This window comes from Lepidochelys kempii, chromosome 20 (assembly GCF_965140285.1).
Source record: "Lepidochelys kempii isolate rLepKem1 chromosome 20, rLepKem1.hap1, whole genome shotgun sequence".
NCBI classification, from domain to species: Eukaryota; Metazoa; Chordata; order Testudines; family Cheloniidae; genus Lepidochelys; species Lepidochelys kempii.
In genome coordinates, this window is record NC_136399.1 from 6,062,204 (window position 1) to 6,082,758 (window position 20,555).

General features: G+C 51.9%; 1 protein-coding gene across 1 annotated transcript in view; it reads right to left on the reverse strand.

The window, feature by feature from the left end:
- LOC144929619 (molybdate-anion transporter-like) overlaps positions 1-20,555 on the reverse strand; it is a 42,839-nt gene that overhangs the window by 11,542 nt on the left and 10,742 nt on the right. The window contains exons 2-15 of the mRNA XM_078849723.1: positions 14,596-14,688; positions 13,039-14,154; positions 12,050-12,154; positions 10,845-10,965; positions 9,022-9,158; positions 8,481-8,674; positions 7,150-7,392; positions 6,246-6,390; positions 5,465-5,609; positions 4,843-4,982; positions 3,383-3,517; positions 2,625-2,744; positions 1,324-1,495; positions 387-515 (exon numbers count right to left, since the gene is read on the reverse strand). Coding sequence (XP_078705849.1) covers positions 387-515; positions 1,324-1,495; positions 2,625-2,744; positions 3,383-3,517; positions 4,843-4,982; positions 5,465-5,609; positions 6,246-6,390; positions 7,150-7,392; positions 8,481-8,674; positions 9,022-9,158; positions 10,845-10,965; positions 12,050-12,154; positions 13,039-14,154; positions 14,596-14,688 — 2,995 coding nt within the window. The remainder of the gene's footprint in view (positions 1-386; positions 516-1,323; positions 1,496-2,624; positions 2,745-3,382; positions 3,518-4,842; positions 4,983-5,464; positions 5,610-6,245; positions 6,391-7,149; positions 7,393-8,480; positions 8,675-9,021; positions 9,159-10,844; positions 10,966-12,049; positions 12,155-13,038; positions 14,155-14,595; positions 14,689-20,555) is intronic.

Sequence of the window (20,555 nt, forward strand, 5' to 3'; positions counted from 1 at the left end):
TTCCCTCAACTCAGCGTTCACTGGTATTTTGCCCCCTGCCCCTTTAGTTGGTCCCTTCAGTGCTCTCTGTGGGCACTTGATCATGGAAGCTAGACTGTGGTATATGGAAGCTTAAGACTCTCCTACTTCTAGAAGGAGAGAGTAGGCCTGCTGACATCAAGGATGAAGTTAGATTAAAATAAGATGCATTTCCATCCACGCAAAACCAGATCAACCTGAAGTTTTCCACACAGCAGCTAATCCCTGCACAGACTTTGAAGAGTACAACTTGAAAAGAGGCTTGTTCTCCATTTCCTTCTATGCACAGACGCAAGATCCAGTTAAGACAGCCAAGTCCTCTTAGTCAGGGCTGTTAGCGATACTGTCCATGCACATACACAGCTTACCATGATCCACAAACTGCGTTTCTGTCACAGTTTTAGGAGAGGACAGCAAGTCACCGCCCATCAGGAGAAGGAGGATGCTGCGGAAGAGTTTGTGAGCATCAGCAAGAGCAGTCTCAGGGGTCTTCCATCCTGTACAAGGGAGCGTATGAACATTAGTACCATCTGCCTACCCATGCAGGCAGTAGTTAATTCCCCCAGCGTCATTAATAGCAGCGTGCTTGGCATGACACCAGCTATCTGCAGAAACGCCAGCTGAACTTATAAAGCATGCAGATTCCAGCATTCACTCTCCGCCCATCTCAATTGGAAGGGCGGTGTCACAAGATGGGGAGATCAAAGCAGGCAACCCTCAGCCAAGTGAGGGCCATTTTTAGGAAGAGGAGCATCTGCAATGACACTTGGATAGAAGTTACTTGGACCAGTGCCCTCCTATTCCAGGACACGTGCTGATCCCCAGCCTGGGTCAGGAAACAATCCCTCTCCCCGTCTAGCCTTATACAATGAAGTATGCTATGGGAGTTCTATACCTCGAATAGATTTGGCATTGGTTGCCATTGCAGATGGACACAGGACTAGATCCACCACTGGTACGTTAGCGTCCATGCTCTCAAAGCTCTGGAGGACAGCCCCAGATCGGGAGGCTGCTTTGCTTCTGCCCACACAGAAGGGGTGGAGAAAAGCATTTGCCACATTTGTGGCAAGAAAGGTAGAAGGTACCCAAGTTTAGCATGTCACTAATGTTGTGGGCCAGGTGGTCATCACTGGCAGGCCAGGAGAAAGCCAAATCTAGGTATCTGTGAACTCAAGCCACCCCAGTCTGCCAAGGTAGCATATGCCACCCAGTATATGCCCACAAGCCCACTGCCATCAGAATATCTCCCATGCTGCTGAGACACTCTGGACTGCAGTCAGGGTTTTGCCATGTCCCCATGCTCACCTTGAGCCCAGAGCTTTTGCCTGAGCTCAGGCAAAAGGCTGGTTGAAGAAAGACTGAGATAAACTGCCATCAACTGGAGGACATGGGCTCGGAGCAGGTACCAAACCTTTGAGATCTTCTGCAGGGCTGGGTGTTGGAGGACCTCTAGCAACAGAGTGAGGCCTTCTTCAACCTGTATGTGATAGAGATTAGGACTGAGGGTACAGTGACCTGGAAAACAGGTCTTCATATGAACCAAGACCTATCAATTCAGCCTTACAGCTTGATTCTAGTAGCTGTAATCCATGGAACAGGCTGGAGTGGAGGACTAGAAATATAAAGGGAGAAGTTTCAAGAACAACAGTTTCGTTGAAACAGCCACTTCTTTCACCCCTTTTGAGGAGGGGATTTCCTCCATGCAAGATCTGTTGACTGAGACACAGCAGAATGGGTTTAAGATCCTGCTAGTCAGGAACACTGTGGAAAAACCTCAGACTGGCAGGGGGCAGTGTGCAAGGCATTTACACTGCCTCTGCTCACCCTTTTCTGGATTTGCCCTCTCCAGGCATCTCCACCTGGCACCTTCCCTCAGGAGCATGTAAGCGAACAGCCTGGCTTGCAGAGGACTCATTACTCTAAGTCCTCTCACAGCTGAACAGAAAGGTTTCCATTCTGGCATCAGATCTTCAAAGATTCCTTTCCAGTGGTGCCAGGGTGGGCTTTGATTCCTAAACAAGGTGGCTATTGGGCAAATCAAAAGTTTTCTATTAAACATGTAAGGGTTTCAACTAAATTGAGCTTTTCATAAAAAGAGTATCTGCATTCCACGGGGAGTTCTGTTTTTTTGTCAAAGAAATTTTCTGCCTGAAAACTGAAATATGTTAATTCTGAAATGTCACCGAGGCATCTCATGCTTCCACTTTCTTCTATTGACCAGACTCCATCTCCTATGATGCTCCAGGGCCACGTGACTACCATGCACAGGAGGAATGCAGGGGGTGGGGTGGGGAGGAGGATGCATCGTAATCGTACATCATGGGAGAGGAGTCCAGGCAGGGAGTCCAGTCTACAGGACAATGGGAGCTCAAGGTACCGAAACTACATGTCCCACGAGGCATAGCAGCTGTATTTCAGAATCAAACTGTTACAGCCAAAAAAAAAAAAAAAAGCTGAATTTTCTGTGGGCAGGGGAAAGCTCCATTTTCCAACTAGCTCTAGCAGATCCATATTTAAAGGTCACATTATCAAGCTTCAGCTCTGCAGAAATCATTAATCAAAGGGACTGGAAAGTAACAGGAGCCACATTTCAAAGGGTTGGTTACCTTATGGTTTGCACAGCACAGTTGGCTATGGAGTATAAGGCACGTTTGCTTCAGCACTAGATAGGAGTCACTGCTGCAGTCAGCCTTTTGCAAGCAGGACTCTGCTTCTTCCAGGAAGATCTGAAAGGAGATAAGCCAAATGAAGCATGCCCAGTCCAGGGATTGCCACAGAGCGATAGCTGAATTCAGCTCAACCATGGTCATGTTAAGAATCTTAAGAGGCACAAAGCACCACAAAAGCTGGAAGATTAGGATCACATTAGAAACCACTTCTTCCACTGAACTTCCACGTACTGGGCAGCTAGCTTTTCTTCAACTCCCCATCACAATCCTAAAAGGCAGCAACACTACACAGAAAAGCTGAAAGTCAGACCTATCAAGTGTACGACACTCCAGGCTTGACAGTTCAGAGCATGGAAGTTAGGCCAAGTGTCCCCACCCTAGCAGAGCATGGCACCATCGGCCTGTGGGTCAGTGGCTCCCAAGTTTCTTTCCACCAAGAACCTTTCTGGAGTCTGCCTAATTGTCCCAAACCCCCTTCATTTCCAATAGTCCTGGAACAAACCCCGCCAGCATGATCTCTCATGCGTGGTGTGAAGGAGGCCATTGAGAACAAAATGCCATCCTCCATGCAGCAAAAGTGCTAGAATGCTGCTCTGGCTCAAAGGACTGACCCCCACATAAGCCCAGACAGACCCCACCTTGGGAACCACTCCTATAAGTCACCTTTTTACCACCAACCTAACCCTGATACTTACCTTGGCTTCACTGGGGCTCTCCAGCAGGAACAGTAGTTTAGTCACTTGACACAAGGCGTTGGCTGTCCCAAGCCAGTCACCAAGGACACTGGAGAGGGTTCTGATCAGGAGATAGCTTTCCATGGATTGCAGCGGCTGTGGGACAAGGAAAACAAATACACCCCATCTCTTTGGAGGCTCATCCTAGACAAGCTGCACATACTTTAAAGCCATCACTTCATCCACTTCAGGATGAGGTATTGCAGCCATTTAAGAGTTACATGACCCTTCAGAGCAGCAAGCTGCAGGGAGAGAGGAGAGGAGACAAACACTCCTACAGCAATGAGGGCCGTGCGAGTACCCAAATAAAGAAGGGACCACAGGAAGCCACAGTGGAAGAGATTAGGATTGTTTAAAAAGGAGACACGGAGAGCAAGATACAAACAGGGATTGTTAGAGACGGTCACAACCAGAAGGCTCCTATTGACCCTCACAATGAGATTAGAAAAGGCAACACAGGAAACTGACATTGTATAATTAGCCTGCAAACTCCCTGCCGCAAGGTACCAAAGACAAGATTTTAATTGGCTTCAAGAGCTGAATGTTTATATGAACACCTCCCACCCCCATCCCTACGCCTCTGTTACAGTAGATAAAAGTGTAAGGATATAAATCCTCATGCTTCAGGGCATAAGCCAACCGCCAATGGCTAAAGGTCAGGAATGAAACCTCCATGGCCAAGTACTGAAGAGATTTCCATAATGGTGTGACACCTTCCTCAGAAACATGGAACAGGCTACTGTTGAGATAGGGATACCCAACTACATGGCCCAATAGGGAGCACTGCTGTAGGTCAGGCTATGGTCCTAATCTAGGGAGGAAGGAGGATCAACAGAAGCTGATCACAGATCATGTCAGGGAGCTCCAAGTGCTGGGGCTGCAGTGCCCACAAGGGCCTTGAGTCTGTGGCACTCTGGCTGGCCGCGCTGCATAGCAAGATCAGAGTAGATGGCAGAGCCAGTCTTGCTCTGGGTCAGAGTCAAAATGGACACAACAAAAAAAATGGAGATGAAGACTTGAGACTAAAGTACGGAGGGGGCTGAAATCAGGGGTGGGAGCATTTCTTTTGGCCTGTCATTTCATGGAGCATGGGATTAGGAGCCAGGATTCCTGGGGTCTGTCCTGGTTCAGCCACTCACCTTGTGGCCAGACTGTTCTCTGCCTCAGTTTCCCCTTGGCTAGAGCAGCACAGGCACTTGATTAAAACATGAAGGGTCACATAAGACAACACGCTGACTCACTTTTAGCCACTGGGTCAGACACAAATAACTTTATAGTGTGAGTAGCTATAGAGATGACCTAGGGTTAGTACTAGTCTGAAGCCCTCATGCACTTCAACGTTCATGTTGAATAGCCCTCAATGCCACAAGGCTATGATGAAGCCACCTCCCCAGCCCATCAGAGCCCAAGGCTCCAAATACCTTTGCCATCATTCTGTAGAGTGCTGCCAAGATGTGCAGGGAGACCACAGTCTGCTCAGCACTGCGCACTACCGGGACTCCCTTCTTGGCCAGGAGCTTCTTCCACAAGGCAAGGGCATCATCCAGGCACTTGGCCTGTGCTAAAAACCAAGGCATGTAGCTGTCACTCAGCCACCAGGAGTCTGATCCCTCTTCCTCCAGGGCCAGAGGATCAGACATGGATAAAACCCACCTCTATAGCAGCAGTGACTAAACAGTTCTTGAGAGAAGGCAGAGGGAATGATTCAACAACCCCCACCACACGCAAGCAGGGGTGTTGTAGGTTTGCAGGTGACAGTATCTAGACAGGCCCAATGTGCTCAAACTAAACAATGGAGAGACCACTAATTCCACACCCACTGCAGTGGCAGAATTGTGGGATACATTCCCTTTGCTCCCAATGGGAGCATCCCCCACCCCCTTGCACCCTGGAAGACTGAATGGGAGACTGTGTGCCTCACCCCCACCTCAGGGATTTTCTTTCCTGGGCCCAATGGATCGATTTAACCCAGACCGGAAGAGATAGGCATTGCTCCAAGATACTGTAGGCATTTAACTGTACCACCTCAGAGAGGATCCTCACCAGAATCTGCCACCAGGTTGAAGGAGATGCTGTTGTACAGGAACTTGTCATCTTGGAGCTTGTCTTCATAGTTGAGGTCATTGGGTTCAAAATCCTCCAGGTTCTTATGCCCCTGGTCTCCGGCTCTCTGGTCCCTCTCAATGCTCTGCAGCAGGTTGAGAGAAGCCAAGGCAGTTACAGCACATTGTTAATGGGACATCTGATGGGAGAAGAGCTAGATCTCCCATCAAGTATCAGGGGGTGAGAGTTTGTCTCAGCTCCATCACCACTGGCTTTTCACCCCTTGGGGGGAAGGCAGCCAGTCTGATGGGCCAGGCATGGGGAAGGCTCTCAAGGACAGCATCCCAGACAACTGCATGGGAGCAGCATGGGCACTTCCGTGTCCTTCCTGCTCAGCCATTTCACTGCTGCAGGTGCTGGTGCTTTGCAGCCAGTCTCTACAGGTGGACCATTGACGTTCTACTAGAAAGACACCTGGTATATCCAGTTTAAACCAGGCATAGCTGGCACACATGGCACCCACCACTTCTCATTGTGGCCATCAGGCAGTTAGAGAGCTTTTCATTGGCCCCATTGATACTGGGGCTGCCCCCAGGCACAACTCCCCAAAGACAGCACCATGTCTGTGGTGCCAAAGCCTCTCACCTACCCTTGACACCCAAAACACTGTCCTCACCCCAGTACAATGCCGAGGTGGCTCCGGAGCATAGACCTCCCACGTGGCAGTGAGGTTTGATCAGAATCACCAGCGCTGCATCACACCGCTGCTGCGGCTACCTACCTCCTGCATTTTGGATTCGAGGGTGCAGATGTAGAGCCAGAGCAAGGCCTGTGCTTTGTCATCCAGGAGCTGCTCCTGGTTCTCAGCACTAACAGGTACAGAGTCCAACAGTCGCAGGGCCTCCTGTACTGAGTCCAGGGAGGAGCTACAGGAGAGGAGACCGGTTATAAGACAGACTAACAGCATCTCACCCTCAAGGATCTCACAGAACTTCACAGAAGGTGGGAAAATATTATCCCCATTTTAGAGAAGAGAAATGGGCACAGGTCAGCAATTAAGTGACAGAGCTTGGTACAGAACCCAGGTCTCCCATATTCCAGTCCCTTGTCTCACCACTCATGTCTCCATAAGGCATGTACTGTACAGAGAGGCCTTTGGTCCCCAGGACTATTGTCCGGCACCATAAGATTCAAACCAGGGAAGAGGAGTCATGTGAGGTCAAACCCCATGATAGTTCACACCAGGGGCAACCCAACTGTCCTGGAGCCTTAGCTTTAGTCTTCTAGAGGAACTCCATGGAATGCTCCTATAGGGTAGGTGGAACATGAACCTCCCAGATGGTAGGCACAATAGAAAAGACATGGCCCTTTTTATTCAGTAGCTCTGCTATAGGGATCATTAGTGTAATGGAGACATCTCCTGCTCTGCACATGCCTGGAGCAATCTCCAGTGTTTACAGGGTGCCAGATTGCAAGGGGCTGCAGACCTGGAAACAACATTTGCAAGACAGAAGCTGGGTCACTAAGTGGCCCCATGTTTTCAGTACTGCTAGGGAACCCCCCACAACTGGCTGCTTTCCCCACGTGGCTGCCTCCTGTGGAAGGGTAGCCAATCAGAACTGCTGCAGGAAGCAGAGGGACAGGCAGATAAGAGGGTGATGAGGCCCGCCCCACCCTCCACTCACCAGGCGGTCTGCTCCGTGTAGTCATGATAACACAGCACCTGGGCCAGCTCCACCAGGTTCACCGCCCGCTCATGCTCTCGGCCGCTCTCCTCTGAGCAGATCTCCAGCAGGTCACAGATCACATTGAAGCGCTCCTGCCCCGTGTCGGCCCGTGTAGCCTTGTAGGCTTTCAGTTCTTCAGAGAGCACAGACACCAGGGTCCCTACATCCAGGCCATGCCCCTCCAAGCCATCCTTCAGAGTCCTGCAGCAAACATGCAGGTCAGACAGGAGCAGTGCTTGGAGGTGGGCCACTCAAGATGGCTGCTAGGGCTCCTGATAGCCCCACCCATAGCTGTGCACTACAGCACAGACCCAGCTTTCTAGCCAAGGTAGCATTTCTTCTGGCAAGTGTCAGATTAGTCTTTAGGTATGTCAATAGCTTTGATCATTATTAGGGCCTACCAAATTCACAGCCATGAAAAATGTGTCACAGACTGAAATCTGGTCTTTTGTGTGCTTTTACCCTACACTATACAGATTTCTTTGGAGAGACCAGTGTTTCTCATATGGGGGGGGCTGACCCAAATGAGAGTTGTGGGGGGGGAGAGGGGAGGTCACAAGTTTATTTTAGGGAGGGGGTCATGGTATTGCCACCCTTACTTCTGCGCTGCCTTCAGAGCTGGGCGGCCAGAGCGTGGCAGATGCTGGCCAGGCACCCAGCTCTGAAGGCAGCACCACCAACAGTGGTGCAGAAGTGAGGGTGGCAATCCTGTACCACGCCACCCTTCCTTCTGCGCTGCTGCTGGCGACAACTCTGCCGTCAGAGCTGGGCTCCCGGCCAGCAGCTGCCGCTCTCCAGCTGCCCAGCTCCGAAGGCAGAGCCGCCACCAGCAGCAGCGCAGAAGGCAGGGTAGCAGTATTGCAACCCCCCAATAACCTTGTGACCCCCCACAACTCATTTTTGGGGTCAGGACCCCTAGTATTACAACACCGTGAAATTTCAGATTTAAGTAGCTGAAATCATGAAATTTGCGATTTTTAAAATTCTATGACTGTGAAATTGACCAAAACGGACCATGAATTTGGTAGGGCCCTAATCATTGCTTACACAGCTGTGGCTCTGCTAGGATAGTGACTAGATTGTGTGTGTGACAACAGATCTGTCTTGGGCTACTGGAAGAAATATACTTCCATTTTACAGATGGGGAAACTGAGGCAGAGCGCAGTCTGGCCACAAGGTCACTGGCTGAACCAGGATAGACCCCAGGAATCCTGGCTCCCAGTCCCAGGATCCATGAAATGACAGGCCAAAAGAAATGCTCCCACCCCTGATTTCAGCCCCCTCCTTACTTTAGCCTCAAGTCTTCATCTCCATTTTTTGTTGCGTCCATTTTGACTCTGACCCAGAGCAAGACTGGCTCTGCCATCTGCTCCGTGATTTTGCTTTGCAGTGCCGCCAGCCAGAGTGCCACAGACTCAAGGCCCTTCTCAAACCAACACAGCTTCCTGTAGCTTTCCACCTGCAGCTTAAAGCATTTGTGCAACTGCAGAGAGACAGAGAGCATGACTTGAAGGAGCATTTTGGAATAGGATGGACAAGATTCACTTCCACCTAATCCCTGCAAGGAGGCACCATCGACAAAAGCTTCCCCGTTCCCTAGAGGCCCAAGCCCCACATTGCAGCCCCCATCCTGGTGGAGAGCCAGTCAGGACTCCACATCACGAGAGGACAGAAAGGAAGTGCCTTACATCTCCTGACACTCAGGGCCGCAGCATGCTGCCTTCATGGTAGTCTGGTTCCTATAACCCAGGTACTCAAGCTCATGGCTCCCCCTTACACCAGACCCCCAAGCCTGCAGTGAGCTACCTGGAATCTTAGACAGCTACTCACTCTTTCTGTGGACATCTCTGGATATTTACAGGATTCTGCCATCCCCAGCTTGCAACAGAACACCTCAGTCACCGAGCTGGCCTCCACATACAGCTTCTGGCTGTAGAAGCCATAGGCCAGCTTGAATGCACACGAGGCTGCCACAGCAAACAAAAGCATGAATATTAAAGGCTGCCTCACTACGAGATTACATTACTCTCACACTGTCCTCACCCCTATGGAGGATAGGGGCCCACCGCCCTCATTCTGCAAGCCTTGTTACCAATACCCTTGCAAGAGAATCTGTCTGCCATTGCTCCCACAGCTCATGGAGACTGAGCAAACCACTTTTCTGGAGAGATCTGGATTTTCCAGCAGAGCATCAAGGATCTCATTGGCCTAGTGCCAGCCATACGTAGCCACTTACAGACACTGTCCCCAATACTCCAGCAAGGAGAGTATGTCATGGAGGCACCCTATTTGGTCTCAAAAAGGAAGGATTTGCCTTGGGCACCTCCTGTTAGAGAGCTATGGTTGCAAACTCCCGACAGCCATCCCATCAGAAGAAAGCATCAGTCTACAGAGGAAGTGTAAACACTGACAGGAGGAGACACACCAGTCACTACTAAACTAGTCTATCCAAATCTCCTCACTTACCCCGGTGCCACTCCACAGACTTCAGCTGAATTGCTGGAGATTTGCACAAGTGACAGGATCAGGCCCCAGGAGCTCAGTTAAGGTAGGATACCATCCCCTCTTGACGAAAAAGGCTGAAGGCTTTTATACAGCTCCACATCACCATTCTGGGGCCCCTCTCCCCGCATTCCCTGGTTTGAACACCCCCCTAATCCTATGCTATGTGCAAGGCATGGATATCAATTCCTCCAATGGATACTGGATACCAGTAACACACTCACACACTTCCATTCCAGGGTGGACTTTGTGAGTCTCAAGCCCACACTGATCCTTCACTGCTCTTTGGGCCACAAGATGCTCAGTCATTTCCCTGCAGTGCAGATTTAAGGAAGAGTGGGAAGAGTCAGATGCAGAAGCAGGCCAAGCACTTCCTGGGACTGAGGGGGAGGTGGGAGGAAGGTCTAGTGGCAGGTGATTTGAACAGAACAGTTGATAGGCATACTGAGGTGGGAGGAAGAGGATGGCTCACGGGGTCTAGGAAGAACATTTTCTTTGGGGTCCCATCAGGAAAGACACTGCAGTGGAGCTGCTGCTTCCTGGTAGCAGGGATTACCAGGACTAACAGGAGTCAAGAAGCAGAACTTCGGAGAGGCTTGGGGCAAGAGAAAGGAGCAGCAGCAGCCATCATGCTGCTCTTGTTCCGGTTCACATGGGAGTCTTAGCACCATCCAGTGGCAAGACTTTGCAATACCACATTCTGTAGTCAGCTCCAGTCCAGCACCAGCACGGGGTTACTCTGGGAAGGATTTTGTAATCCAAAGAACCAGGGCCATCTGGTCACAAGCCATGCCTGTTCCAGCTACTACAGGTTAGAGCTTTTGCAGGATAGGGAGGAGCCCAGAGTGATTGCAATGCTTCCCTGCCTAGAAGGGAAAAATCTCAGTCAGACCTGGCAGAGGGATCTCAGTGGAGGAAGTGGTCAGTTTCTCTCCCTGGCAGCCCAGTGGGGCTTAGGATATTTGTGAGGCGTTACTGAATGTTCCAACTTTTTTCATGCAGAGTTTTGTTCTGCATTCAGGGTAAAGGACCAGATCCTCTCGCAGAGCAGCACAGAGCAGTGAACATTGGGAAGGCCATTCCCTCCCCACGACAGCAAGTTTTGTAACCCACGACGGAGCAGGACCCTGCTCAGAGGCTCAGGGACTGACCTGTGACATCAAGGTAGTCCACCTGGTCTTGTTCGGAGAGCCCCTCTAGTGCATCAAGCATCCAGGTAATGACCCTTTGGCAAGAGCCCACCAGCTGCTCCAGTCCAGCCGCCCCTGCCACCTGTGGAAAATCAGAGGTTTGGGGAGCAAGGGAGATGCAGCAAGAGTGCTGGAACATTTGAGCAGTTGCATGGGAAAGAAATAATCAGGGATTAAGAGCACAAAGCAGCATTCTTCCACTGTTGCACAGCCTTTATCTGCTAGCTATTCTCAGAACTAAGAGGGTCACCACTGCACCTGGAGTTGCTATTGCTGGTTAGCACTATAGAGTGGTGACTGTGATAATTGACTTGACTTTGCAAAGCAGTCTGACCTCCAGATGAGATACACCAGCTACTCTTCTCTCAAAATACTGGTTAAAGTTTCATGCCACGTAGAAGAGGAACATCACCACCTAGCTCTTGCATAATACTTCTCACCTGTAGATCTCACAGCACCTTACAAAAGGTAAATATCTCCATTTTGCAGCTGGGAAAACTAAAGTGCAGGGAGGCAGAGTGACTTGCCCAAGGTCACCCAGCAAAGCAGTGACGGTCAGGAATTGAACCCAGGTCTCCTGAGTCCCAGTCCACTAGGCCTCTCTAATAGTGCAGCCCAGAGTCAAAGGCTGAGGGTTTACAGGAAGTCAAGGGCAGATTCAGGAATGGAATCCAGATTTCCCAACACTAACCACATGACCACACTGCCTTCCTTTGGGTGGGAGCAGAAAACAACTGACAAGAGGGAACCCTGGTGTAATAAATGTACCTTATGCTCATAACAACCTGCAAGAACCATGGCTCCTAGAGGACATCTCCCGCTGACCTGTTGGCCATTCAGTGATGCTCTAAGGCATCTTCAGCCCAGTCTAATCAGAAGCCTTCCAACCAAGAAAGGCTGCATAAGGCATCCATCGTACTGTTCAGGGGTAGGCTGGATGAGACTGAGCAATCTCAGAGAGGGGGAGTGTTGTCATTACAGCACTCAGAGCCCTGCTGAGCCAGGACCTCAGTGAACCAGCCCCCACATGGGAGTTCAGTGGCCTCAGATTGGGACCAGTCCAGCAATGAGAAGCTTAATGTTTTTTTGCACCCACACTTCTTGGAAATCTCCCTTGCCCACTCCCAGCTCCTAGTGGTGTACCCGATTCCCTCCACTGCCAGTACCTGGGAACCCAGGAAGGCATCATATGCCACTGTGGTGCAGAGCTGCAGGCTGTGATAGTGTAGCTGTTTCACGGCTTGTTGCTGTTTCATGTTGTCAGGAGGAATCTGAAGAGGGAAAACAAAAAGGCAGTCCACAGATCAGCATGGAGAACGCACACTGGCATCCCCAAGGAGCATCCGTACCAGCTCAACACACATGGATCAGGCCCCAAAACAATACAAAAGGTTGCACTGTCATTAATTGGCAGACAGATGAGCTATCAAACAGCAGCAGCAGCAACTGGCTAGCATGTGGATGCAGGCCCACCCCACTCACCTGTGATGCATCCTTATTAGTCCTCATCTAGCTCACAGAGAAGGGAAGCTTGCATTTGTCAGCAGAACCCCTTTATCAGGTGGAGACACCTGTGCACCCTAGCAGGTTAGATTTTGGAAGGCTACATGATTCCCAGACAGAGGGGACATCGACACTGCAACTGGAGGTGTAATTTCCATCTTGGGGAGACCAACGCACGCTAGCTTGGATCGAACTAGCACATTAAAAACACCGTTGCTGCAGCATGGGCAGCAGCAGACATTAGCCGCTCACATATGTACTTCTTAGGGTCTCAGACGGGATTTTGCTGAGGCAGCTCGGCTGTGGCGACACTGCTATTTTGAGTGCGCTAGTTCTATCAAAGCTAGTGCAGGTATGTCTACCTGAGCTCAGACTTACCTGAGTGTAGAGTTACCCAGAGAGCGTGCTTCCTTTCTGCGGTGCCAAGCGGGTGAACTGCGGAACTGGCACCTCAGCCATAGGCAATCTCCAGCCTAATACCAGACTGGGCTTTAGAGCCCTGGAGCTCGAAAGATCCCAGCTGCCAATGGGTCTGATCCTTTGCTGCACTCCCAGGCTGCATACAAAGCCCAGATGAAACCCTGGCACAACCCTTTGTGTCTCAGGCCCCACCCTACCTAGGGGAAGCCCCTAAATCACAAGCTTTACTCACGCTATCCAGCAGCCTACGGAGAAGCCAGGAATAACCCTCCATGAAGGCGGAAAGGCCAAGGATGTCCTCCAGGTTGAACAGCCTCCGCTTGCTCTTCTTCATGTACCCATTTAGGGAAGAGACAATGAGCTGGCAGCTTTCACCCAGCACTCTGGGCAGGGGCTCAGGGACTCCAGCTGCACAGCTCAGAGCTGCAGCAGCTTGGGAGAGGGGCAGCCCAGCCTGACTCTCACCCAGTGCCAACACCTGGTTTAGCCGGACTCCGGCACGAAGGAGACCCAGAGCAGCACCAAAGCCCTTCCCAATGTCACCAGTTCCTTCCAGGTAGCCCTGGGCTTCGTCTATCGCTTCTTTGCCTTCCCCAAAGCAGCTGCTCTTGCAGAGACGTCGGCACCGCTCCAAGGTGAGCTCGAACAGGCATAGGGACCGCTGCAGGGGCAAGGGCTCCGCTGCACTCCTCCCACCCAGTATGGCTACGATCAGGTGGCGAGCAAGCTGCTCGCTGAAGAAGCAGGCATCTTCTTTGCTCAGGGGGGTCCTTTGGGCCTCAAACATCACAGCAGCAGCTGCAGCTTGACGAGCAACTTGGGAGGTAAAGAATGGGGGCTCCAGGGGCAGCTGGACTGAGCAGTCTTCCTCCAGAAAGACCAGAAAGCGCACGGCCTGCAGCCGGCCTGAAAGCACCACCCTGGTTTCCTTTGGTGCCTGGTCTGATTTAGCAAGTGCATCTGCACCCTTCCACAGCACACTAAAGCTGCTCTTGGCAATGGCCTCAAAGTCTTCAGCAGGCACCTCTGGGGACCGGCACCTTGCCAGGTTGGCATAGAGCAGATCAGCAAACCTTAAGCAGGCATCATAGGCTCCCTGGGTGGCGATGTTCCTCAGCAGGTGGTAGAGGATTTTCTCCAGGTAAAGGGGAACACGCTGGGGCCCGGCTGCTATATAACCCTGGCATGCCAGCTCAGCCAGGTCCAAGAGGCTTTCAAAGTGTGCCAGGCAGTTCCTGCCTAGTCCCAGCCAGTAGTTGCAAGCCCGCAGGATTTTATCACACACCGTGCTCTGCCAGGAGAGCTTGCTTGTACTGGCTGGGTCTTCTGGGGCACAGGCAAGGCTTTCCTGAAAGGAAACAAGATGATTAGTGCAACTGATACACACCTTTTATCGGAGGATCTCAGAGCATTTTCATATTAGGCCTCCCAACCCCCTCACAGGACAATATTGATCAGGTTCTTCAGATGGAGAGTCTGGGGCACAGAAGGAAAGCAGCGTCCATTGAGAAGTTACACTGAGTCAGCAGCACAGCTGGGGATAGCACCCAGGAGTCCTGATCTCCAGTCCCCTGTTGTGACCCCCAAGCACTCCTACAACTAGGGAGTATGGAACACGCCCACTTCCTCAACTGTGGATCCATGTACAAAGCTTCCTCTGTTTCTGGTAGTTAATGCCAAACTTTTTTTCTGGCCATACTTCTTGCTAAGGGTCCGATCTAGAGAACAGCTAGACGTCCACTTCTCCCACAGTGGGAGTGGTTTCAGAGGTCTTCTCCTGCAGTCTCACCTTCAATTCCAACAGCAGCACCCCCGTCTCGTCCCAATTGCTGGTTCGTGCCATAAAATCGGTTCCTTTTAGGCGCTTCATCCTACTTCTGGCCTGTAGCAAGGAAGAATGAACCACGATACAGGAGTGATTGGATGGCATTCTCTGGCCTGTGTTATACAGGTCAGACTAAAGAATCTAGTGATGCTTTCTGGCCTCGAACTCTGTGAGCCAATTAATTCTGTAAACGCAAGTGTGCGTAAAGACTCATTGCACAGAGAACCTCTCCAGGTCTCCTGTGCTGGCCTCATGTGGGTGAAAACATCACATCCAAACCAGTTCTCTGTACTCTTCTTATCCCTCACTGCCCTCCCATCTTCCCACACCACAGTGCACAGTAAGCTAGATCAAAACTTCTGCAGTGTTGAATGACGATGCTCATCTACAGGCCATTTCATTGACTCTGCCAAGTACCATCCTGCTTCCGCCTCTCCACTATCACCCTAGTTCCCCTGGGACCCACTTGCGAATGGGCCCCGGGAGATCCTTGTCAACTAGCCCTCGGGACTGACCCTTGTTAACTCACCAACAGCCTGGCTATGGGGTTCTCAGACTTCATTGCACCGCAACCCCCTTCTGACAACAAAAATTACTACACAACCCCAGGATGGGGGACCAAAGCCTAAGCCTGCCTGAGCCCTGCCACCCAGGGGAGGGGGGGGGGGGAGAAAGATGGCAAAGCCTGGGCCTCACCACCAAAGCCAAAAGGGTTTCAGCCCCAGACAGGGAGCCTGAAATCTGAGTCCTGACACCCAGGGCTGAAGCCCTCAGGCTTCAGCTTTGGCCCCAGGCCGCAGCAAGTCTAAGCCAGCCCTGGCCACCCCATTAAAATGGGGTCCCGGCCCACTTTGAGAACCGCCAGAGTGAAATCCTGCCTAGCTCTGCATTGCCTGCCAAGAGCCTGCCCAAGCAGCAGCAGACATGCCATCCCCCTGGGGAGTGTCTGCTCTATACACCCTGCTGCCAGTGGGGTCTTCCTCACCCCACACCTTCTCCCAATACCCCCCTCCTACTCAGCTCCCCCCCCCACATCCTCCCCCAGCCTCCAGCCCCCCTCCTACTCGGCTCCCCCCCCCCCACATCCTCCCCCAGCCTCCAGCCCCCCTCCTACTCGGCTCCCCCCCCCACATCCTCCCCCAGCCTCCAGCCCCCCTCCTACTCGGCTCCCCCCCCCCACATCCTCCCCCAGCCTCCAGCCCCCCTCCTACTCGGCTCCCCCCCCCCACATCCTCCCCCAGCCTCCAGCCCCCCTCCTACTCGGCTCCCCCCCCCCCACATCCTCCCCCAGCCTCCAGCCCCCCTCCTACTCGGCTCCCCCCCCCCACATCCTCCCCCAGCCTCCAGCCCCCCTCCTACTCGGCTCCCCCCCCCCACATCCTCCCCCAGCCTCCAGCCCCCCTCCTACTCGGCTCCCCCCCCCCACATCCTCCCCCAGCCTCCAGCCCCCCTCCTACTCGGCTCCCCCCCCCACATCCTCCCCCAGCCTCCAGCCCCCCTCCTACTCGGCTCCCCCCCCCCACATCCTCCCCCAGCCTCCAGCCCCCCTCCTACTCGGCTCCCCCCCCCCACATCCTCCCCCAGCCTCCAGCCCCCCTCCTACTCGGCTCCCCCCCCCCACATCCTCCCCCAGCCTCCAGCCCCCCTCCTACCTACCTACCCCTAATACCCCTCCCCCAGCCTCCAGCCAGCTCCCTGTTCCTTCCTTCTCTCCCCAAGGGCTTCTCCCAGCCCCCCCAGCCAGCCCCCCCAGCCAACCCCCAAGGCCCCTCCCAGCGCCCCCCTCTGGAGTCCCTGCCCACAGAGCCCCCACTCACAGCGAGCCGGGAGGGGTTGGGGTAACAGCAACCGAAGCCGTCTCCCTTCCCCCGCGCCCGGGCCGGTTCAAATCTCCGCCCCAGCCAATCAGCAGCCCGCGGCGCCCCGCGCTCCGCCCCTTCCTGCCTCGCTGCATGCTGGGGATTGTAGTTCAGGGTCGCTCTGGCTGGGCGTTAGCAGTCCGGGTGTGGGGCGGGGCCGTTTTGCAATTAAACTCCCTCCAGTGCGTGCCCCGTGCAAAGAGAGGATCCTGGCAGCCCGAGTGCGCAAACTCATCGTGTGCACCAGCACCAGTCAGCCGGAGTGTGTGAACTCTGGGGTCCACCACTGTGCAAACCTGTGTGTGCAATGTGTGGCCCCCTCCCCCCAAATCTCCGCTATGCTTGGGATAGGAGCTGTAGGGAATGGTCCATATTTAATACCTAGCACTAGAAGGGACGCAGTTTGTCGTTCCTGCAAGCCGAGGTGATTGCACACATGGGACTCTGATGAGGTTCAATAAGGATAAGTGCAGGGTCCTGCACTTAGGACGGAAGAACCCAATGCACAGCTACAGACTAGGGACCGAATGGCTAGGCAGCAGTTCTGCGGAAAAGGACCTAGGGGTGACAGTGGACGAGAAGCTGGATATGAGTCAGCAGTGTGCCCTTGTTGCCAAGAAGGCCAATGGCATTTTGGGATGTATAAGTAGGGGCATAGCGAGCAGATCGAGGGACGTGATCGTTCCCCTCTATTCGACATTGGTGAGGCCTCATCTGGAGTACTGTGTCCAGTTTTGGGCCCCACACTTCAAGAAGGATGTGGATAAATTGGAGAGAGTCCAGCGAAGGGTAACAAAAATGATTAGGGGACTGGAACACATGAGTTATGAGGAGAGGCTGAGGGAGCTGGGATTGTTTAGCCTGCAGAAGAGAAGAATGAGGGGGGATTTGATAGCTGCTTTCAACTACCTGAAAGGGGGTTCCAAAGAGGATGGCTCTAGACTGTTCTCAATGGTAGCAGATGACAGAACGAGGAGTAATGGTCTCAAGTTGCAGTGGGGGAGGTTTAGATTGGATATTAGGAAAAACTTTTTCACTAAGAGGGTGGTGAAACACTGGAATGCGTTACCTAGGGAGGTGGTAGAATCTCCTTCCTTAGAGGTTTTTAAGGTCAGGCTTGACAAAGCCCTGGCTGGGATGATTTAACTGGGAATTGGTCCTGCTTTGAGCAGGGGGTTGGACTAGATGACCTTCTGGGGTCCCTTCCAACCCTGATATTCTATGATTCTATGACTCCTTGCATCCCTCCCTCCGGTCCCCATAAACTCCTTGCCTGCCAATCTCCCAACCCCTTCTTTTGCAGGGATTCTCTCCAGTCCCCCGCATTGTGCCCTGTGCTCTGTATGTCCCCCATTTCCCCTTTCCCTCATGCCAGGGGCTCTATACGACTCCAAACCTTCCTCCCCATGCCAGGGGCACTGCGATACCTCCATTACCCCCATGCCAGAGGATCTGTGCACACAACCCCATTCCCTCCTCCACCAAGTTCCCCCCTGTCCCTAGTCCCATTCTCCCCACTGTGACCGGGATGCCCGGGGCAGCCCCCACCGGAAATCCGAAGATCAGGGCAGGCTGCAGAAGGGAGAGCAGATCCTCCAAGACTGGTGGCTAACACTGAAGTTAAACTCCTCAAACAGACATAAACTGTGCTTCTGATCCCCCACACTGGTTATCAAGAAGCAAAAAAGAAATCACACAGGCCCCTTTATTGCATTCCAGTTCTCTGGCTCCCACTCAGCACCTAAGTCCAGTACAGTGAGAAGTTATTTTAAAAACTCTGCTCGCATATACAAAATGTTCTTCTGACCCCAAAGGGTCAGCCACATTACCAGGTCAGTATAGGTTTGGATCTTACCCAAAATACCAAGCTGCCAGCCCATCCTTTAGTGTCTAGAACTAAAGGTTTATTATAAAGAAAAAAGAAAGAACAAGAAGAGAGATGTTAAATGATAAAACAGTCACCTATATACAAAGACTTCAAAGTCCATATATCAGGTTCCTAGCAGTATTGGTGAGTTTGCTGGCTTGAAAGTCCCTCTGGAACACATCCACAGCTTGGACTGGTTTCAGAGTAACAGCCGTGTTAGTCTGTATTCGCAAAAAGAAAAGGAGTACTTGTGGCACCTTAGAGACTAACCAATTTATTTGAGCATGAGCTTTCGTGAGCTACAGCTCACTTCATCGGATGCATACCATGGAAACTGCAGCAGACTTTATATACACACAGAGATCATGAAACAATACCTCCTCCCACCCCACTGTCCTGCTGGTAATAGCTTATCTAAAGTGACCATCAAGTTGGGCCATTTCCAGCACAAATCCAGGTTTTCTCACTCTCCACCCCCCCACACACACAAACTCACTCTCCTGCTGGTAATAGCCCATCCAAAGTGACAACTCTCTACACAATAAGAAAAGGAGGACTTGTGGCACCTTAGAGACTAACCAATTTATTAGAGCATAAGCTTTCGTGAGCTACAGCTCACTTCCTCAGATGCATATCGTGGAAACTGCAGCAGGCTTTATATATACACAGAGAATATGAAACAATACCTATTCCCACCCCACTGTCCTGCTGGTAATAGCTTATCTAAAGTGATTTCCAGCACAAATCCAGGTTTTCTCACCCTCCACCCCCCCACACAAATTCACTCTCCTGCTGGTGATAGCCCATCATTTGCAAATTGGATACTATTAATTTAGGCTTAAATAGAGACTTGGAGTGGCTAAGTCATTATGCAAGGTAGCCTGTTTCCTCTTGTTTTTTCCTACCCCCCCCCTCCCCAGATGTTCTGGTTTAACTTGGATTTTAACTTGAAGAGTGGTCAGTTTGGATGAGCTATTACCAGCAGGAGAGTGAGTTTGTGTGTGTATGGGGGTGGGGGGGATGTGAGAACCTGGATTTATGCAGGAAATAGCCCAGCTTGATTGTCATGCACATTGTGTAAAGAGTTGTCACTTTGGATGGGCTATCACCAGCAGGAGAGTGAATTTGTGTGGGGGGGTGGAGGGTGAGAAAACCTGGATTTGTGCTGGAAATCACTTTAGATAAGCTATTACCAGCAGGACAGTGGGGTGGGAATAGGTATTGTTTCATATTCTCTGTGTATATATAAAGCCTGCTGCAGTTTCCACGATATGCATCTGAGGAAGTGAGCTGTAGCTCACGAAAGCTTATGCTCTAATAAATTGGTTAGTCTCTAAGGTGCCACAAGTCCTCCTTTTCTTTTTGCGAATACAGACTAACACGGCTGTTACTCTGAAATCTCTACACAATGTGCATGATAATCAAGGTGGGCCATTTCCTGCACAAATCCAGGTTCTCTCACCCCCTCACCCCCCTCCAAAAACCACACACACAAACTCACTATCCTGCAGTGAGCTGTAGCTCACAAAAGCTCATGCTCAAATAAATTGGTTAGTCTCTAAGGTGCCACAAGTACTCCTTTTCTTTTTACAGCTTGGACTGGTCATTCAGTCCTTTGTTCAGAGCTTCAGTTTGTAGCAAAGGTCCTCCAAGGAAAGAAGAAGGATTGAAGACAAAATGGAGAAGATGCAACTGCCTTTTATAGTCTTTTGCCATGTGGCCTAGTGCTTCCTTTGTTTCCAATATAAGTTGCCCAGCACATGGCTTGGAAGCCTTTTCTGTCCATAGGCATGCCCCTGCATATGCCTTGCTGAGTCATAAGGTGTATCCCTTGCTTTCTCTCAATGGGTCAGTTGTATAGCTCATGGTCCTTAATGGGCCATCAAGCAGGCTAGGCAGTGCTGATGCCAAACTGTCTGGGGGTGTCACCCAGAAGCACACTCACAGGCAGGGCCACACCAAACTGCAGAATGGAAGCAAGAACTGAACTGAGGGGAGAAGGGTTGAACCCAGGCTGGGAGGGCGTCCAATCTGTTGGGGACACTGGGGCATGGCCACTAGGTAACTCGAGGGGGTGGAAGACCACGAGTGGCGATGAAGCCCCCTCGTACTAGGCCCAGGTGTCCTTGGCCCCCCCTCCCGCCTGGAGGCACTCGCAGCAGCTCTGCTTACTAGGCCCCAGTGTCCTGGCCCCCCCC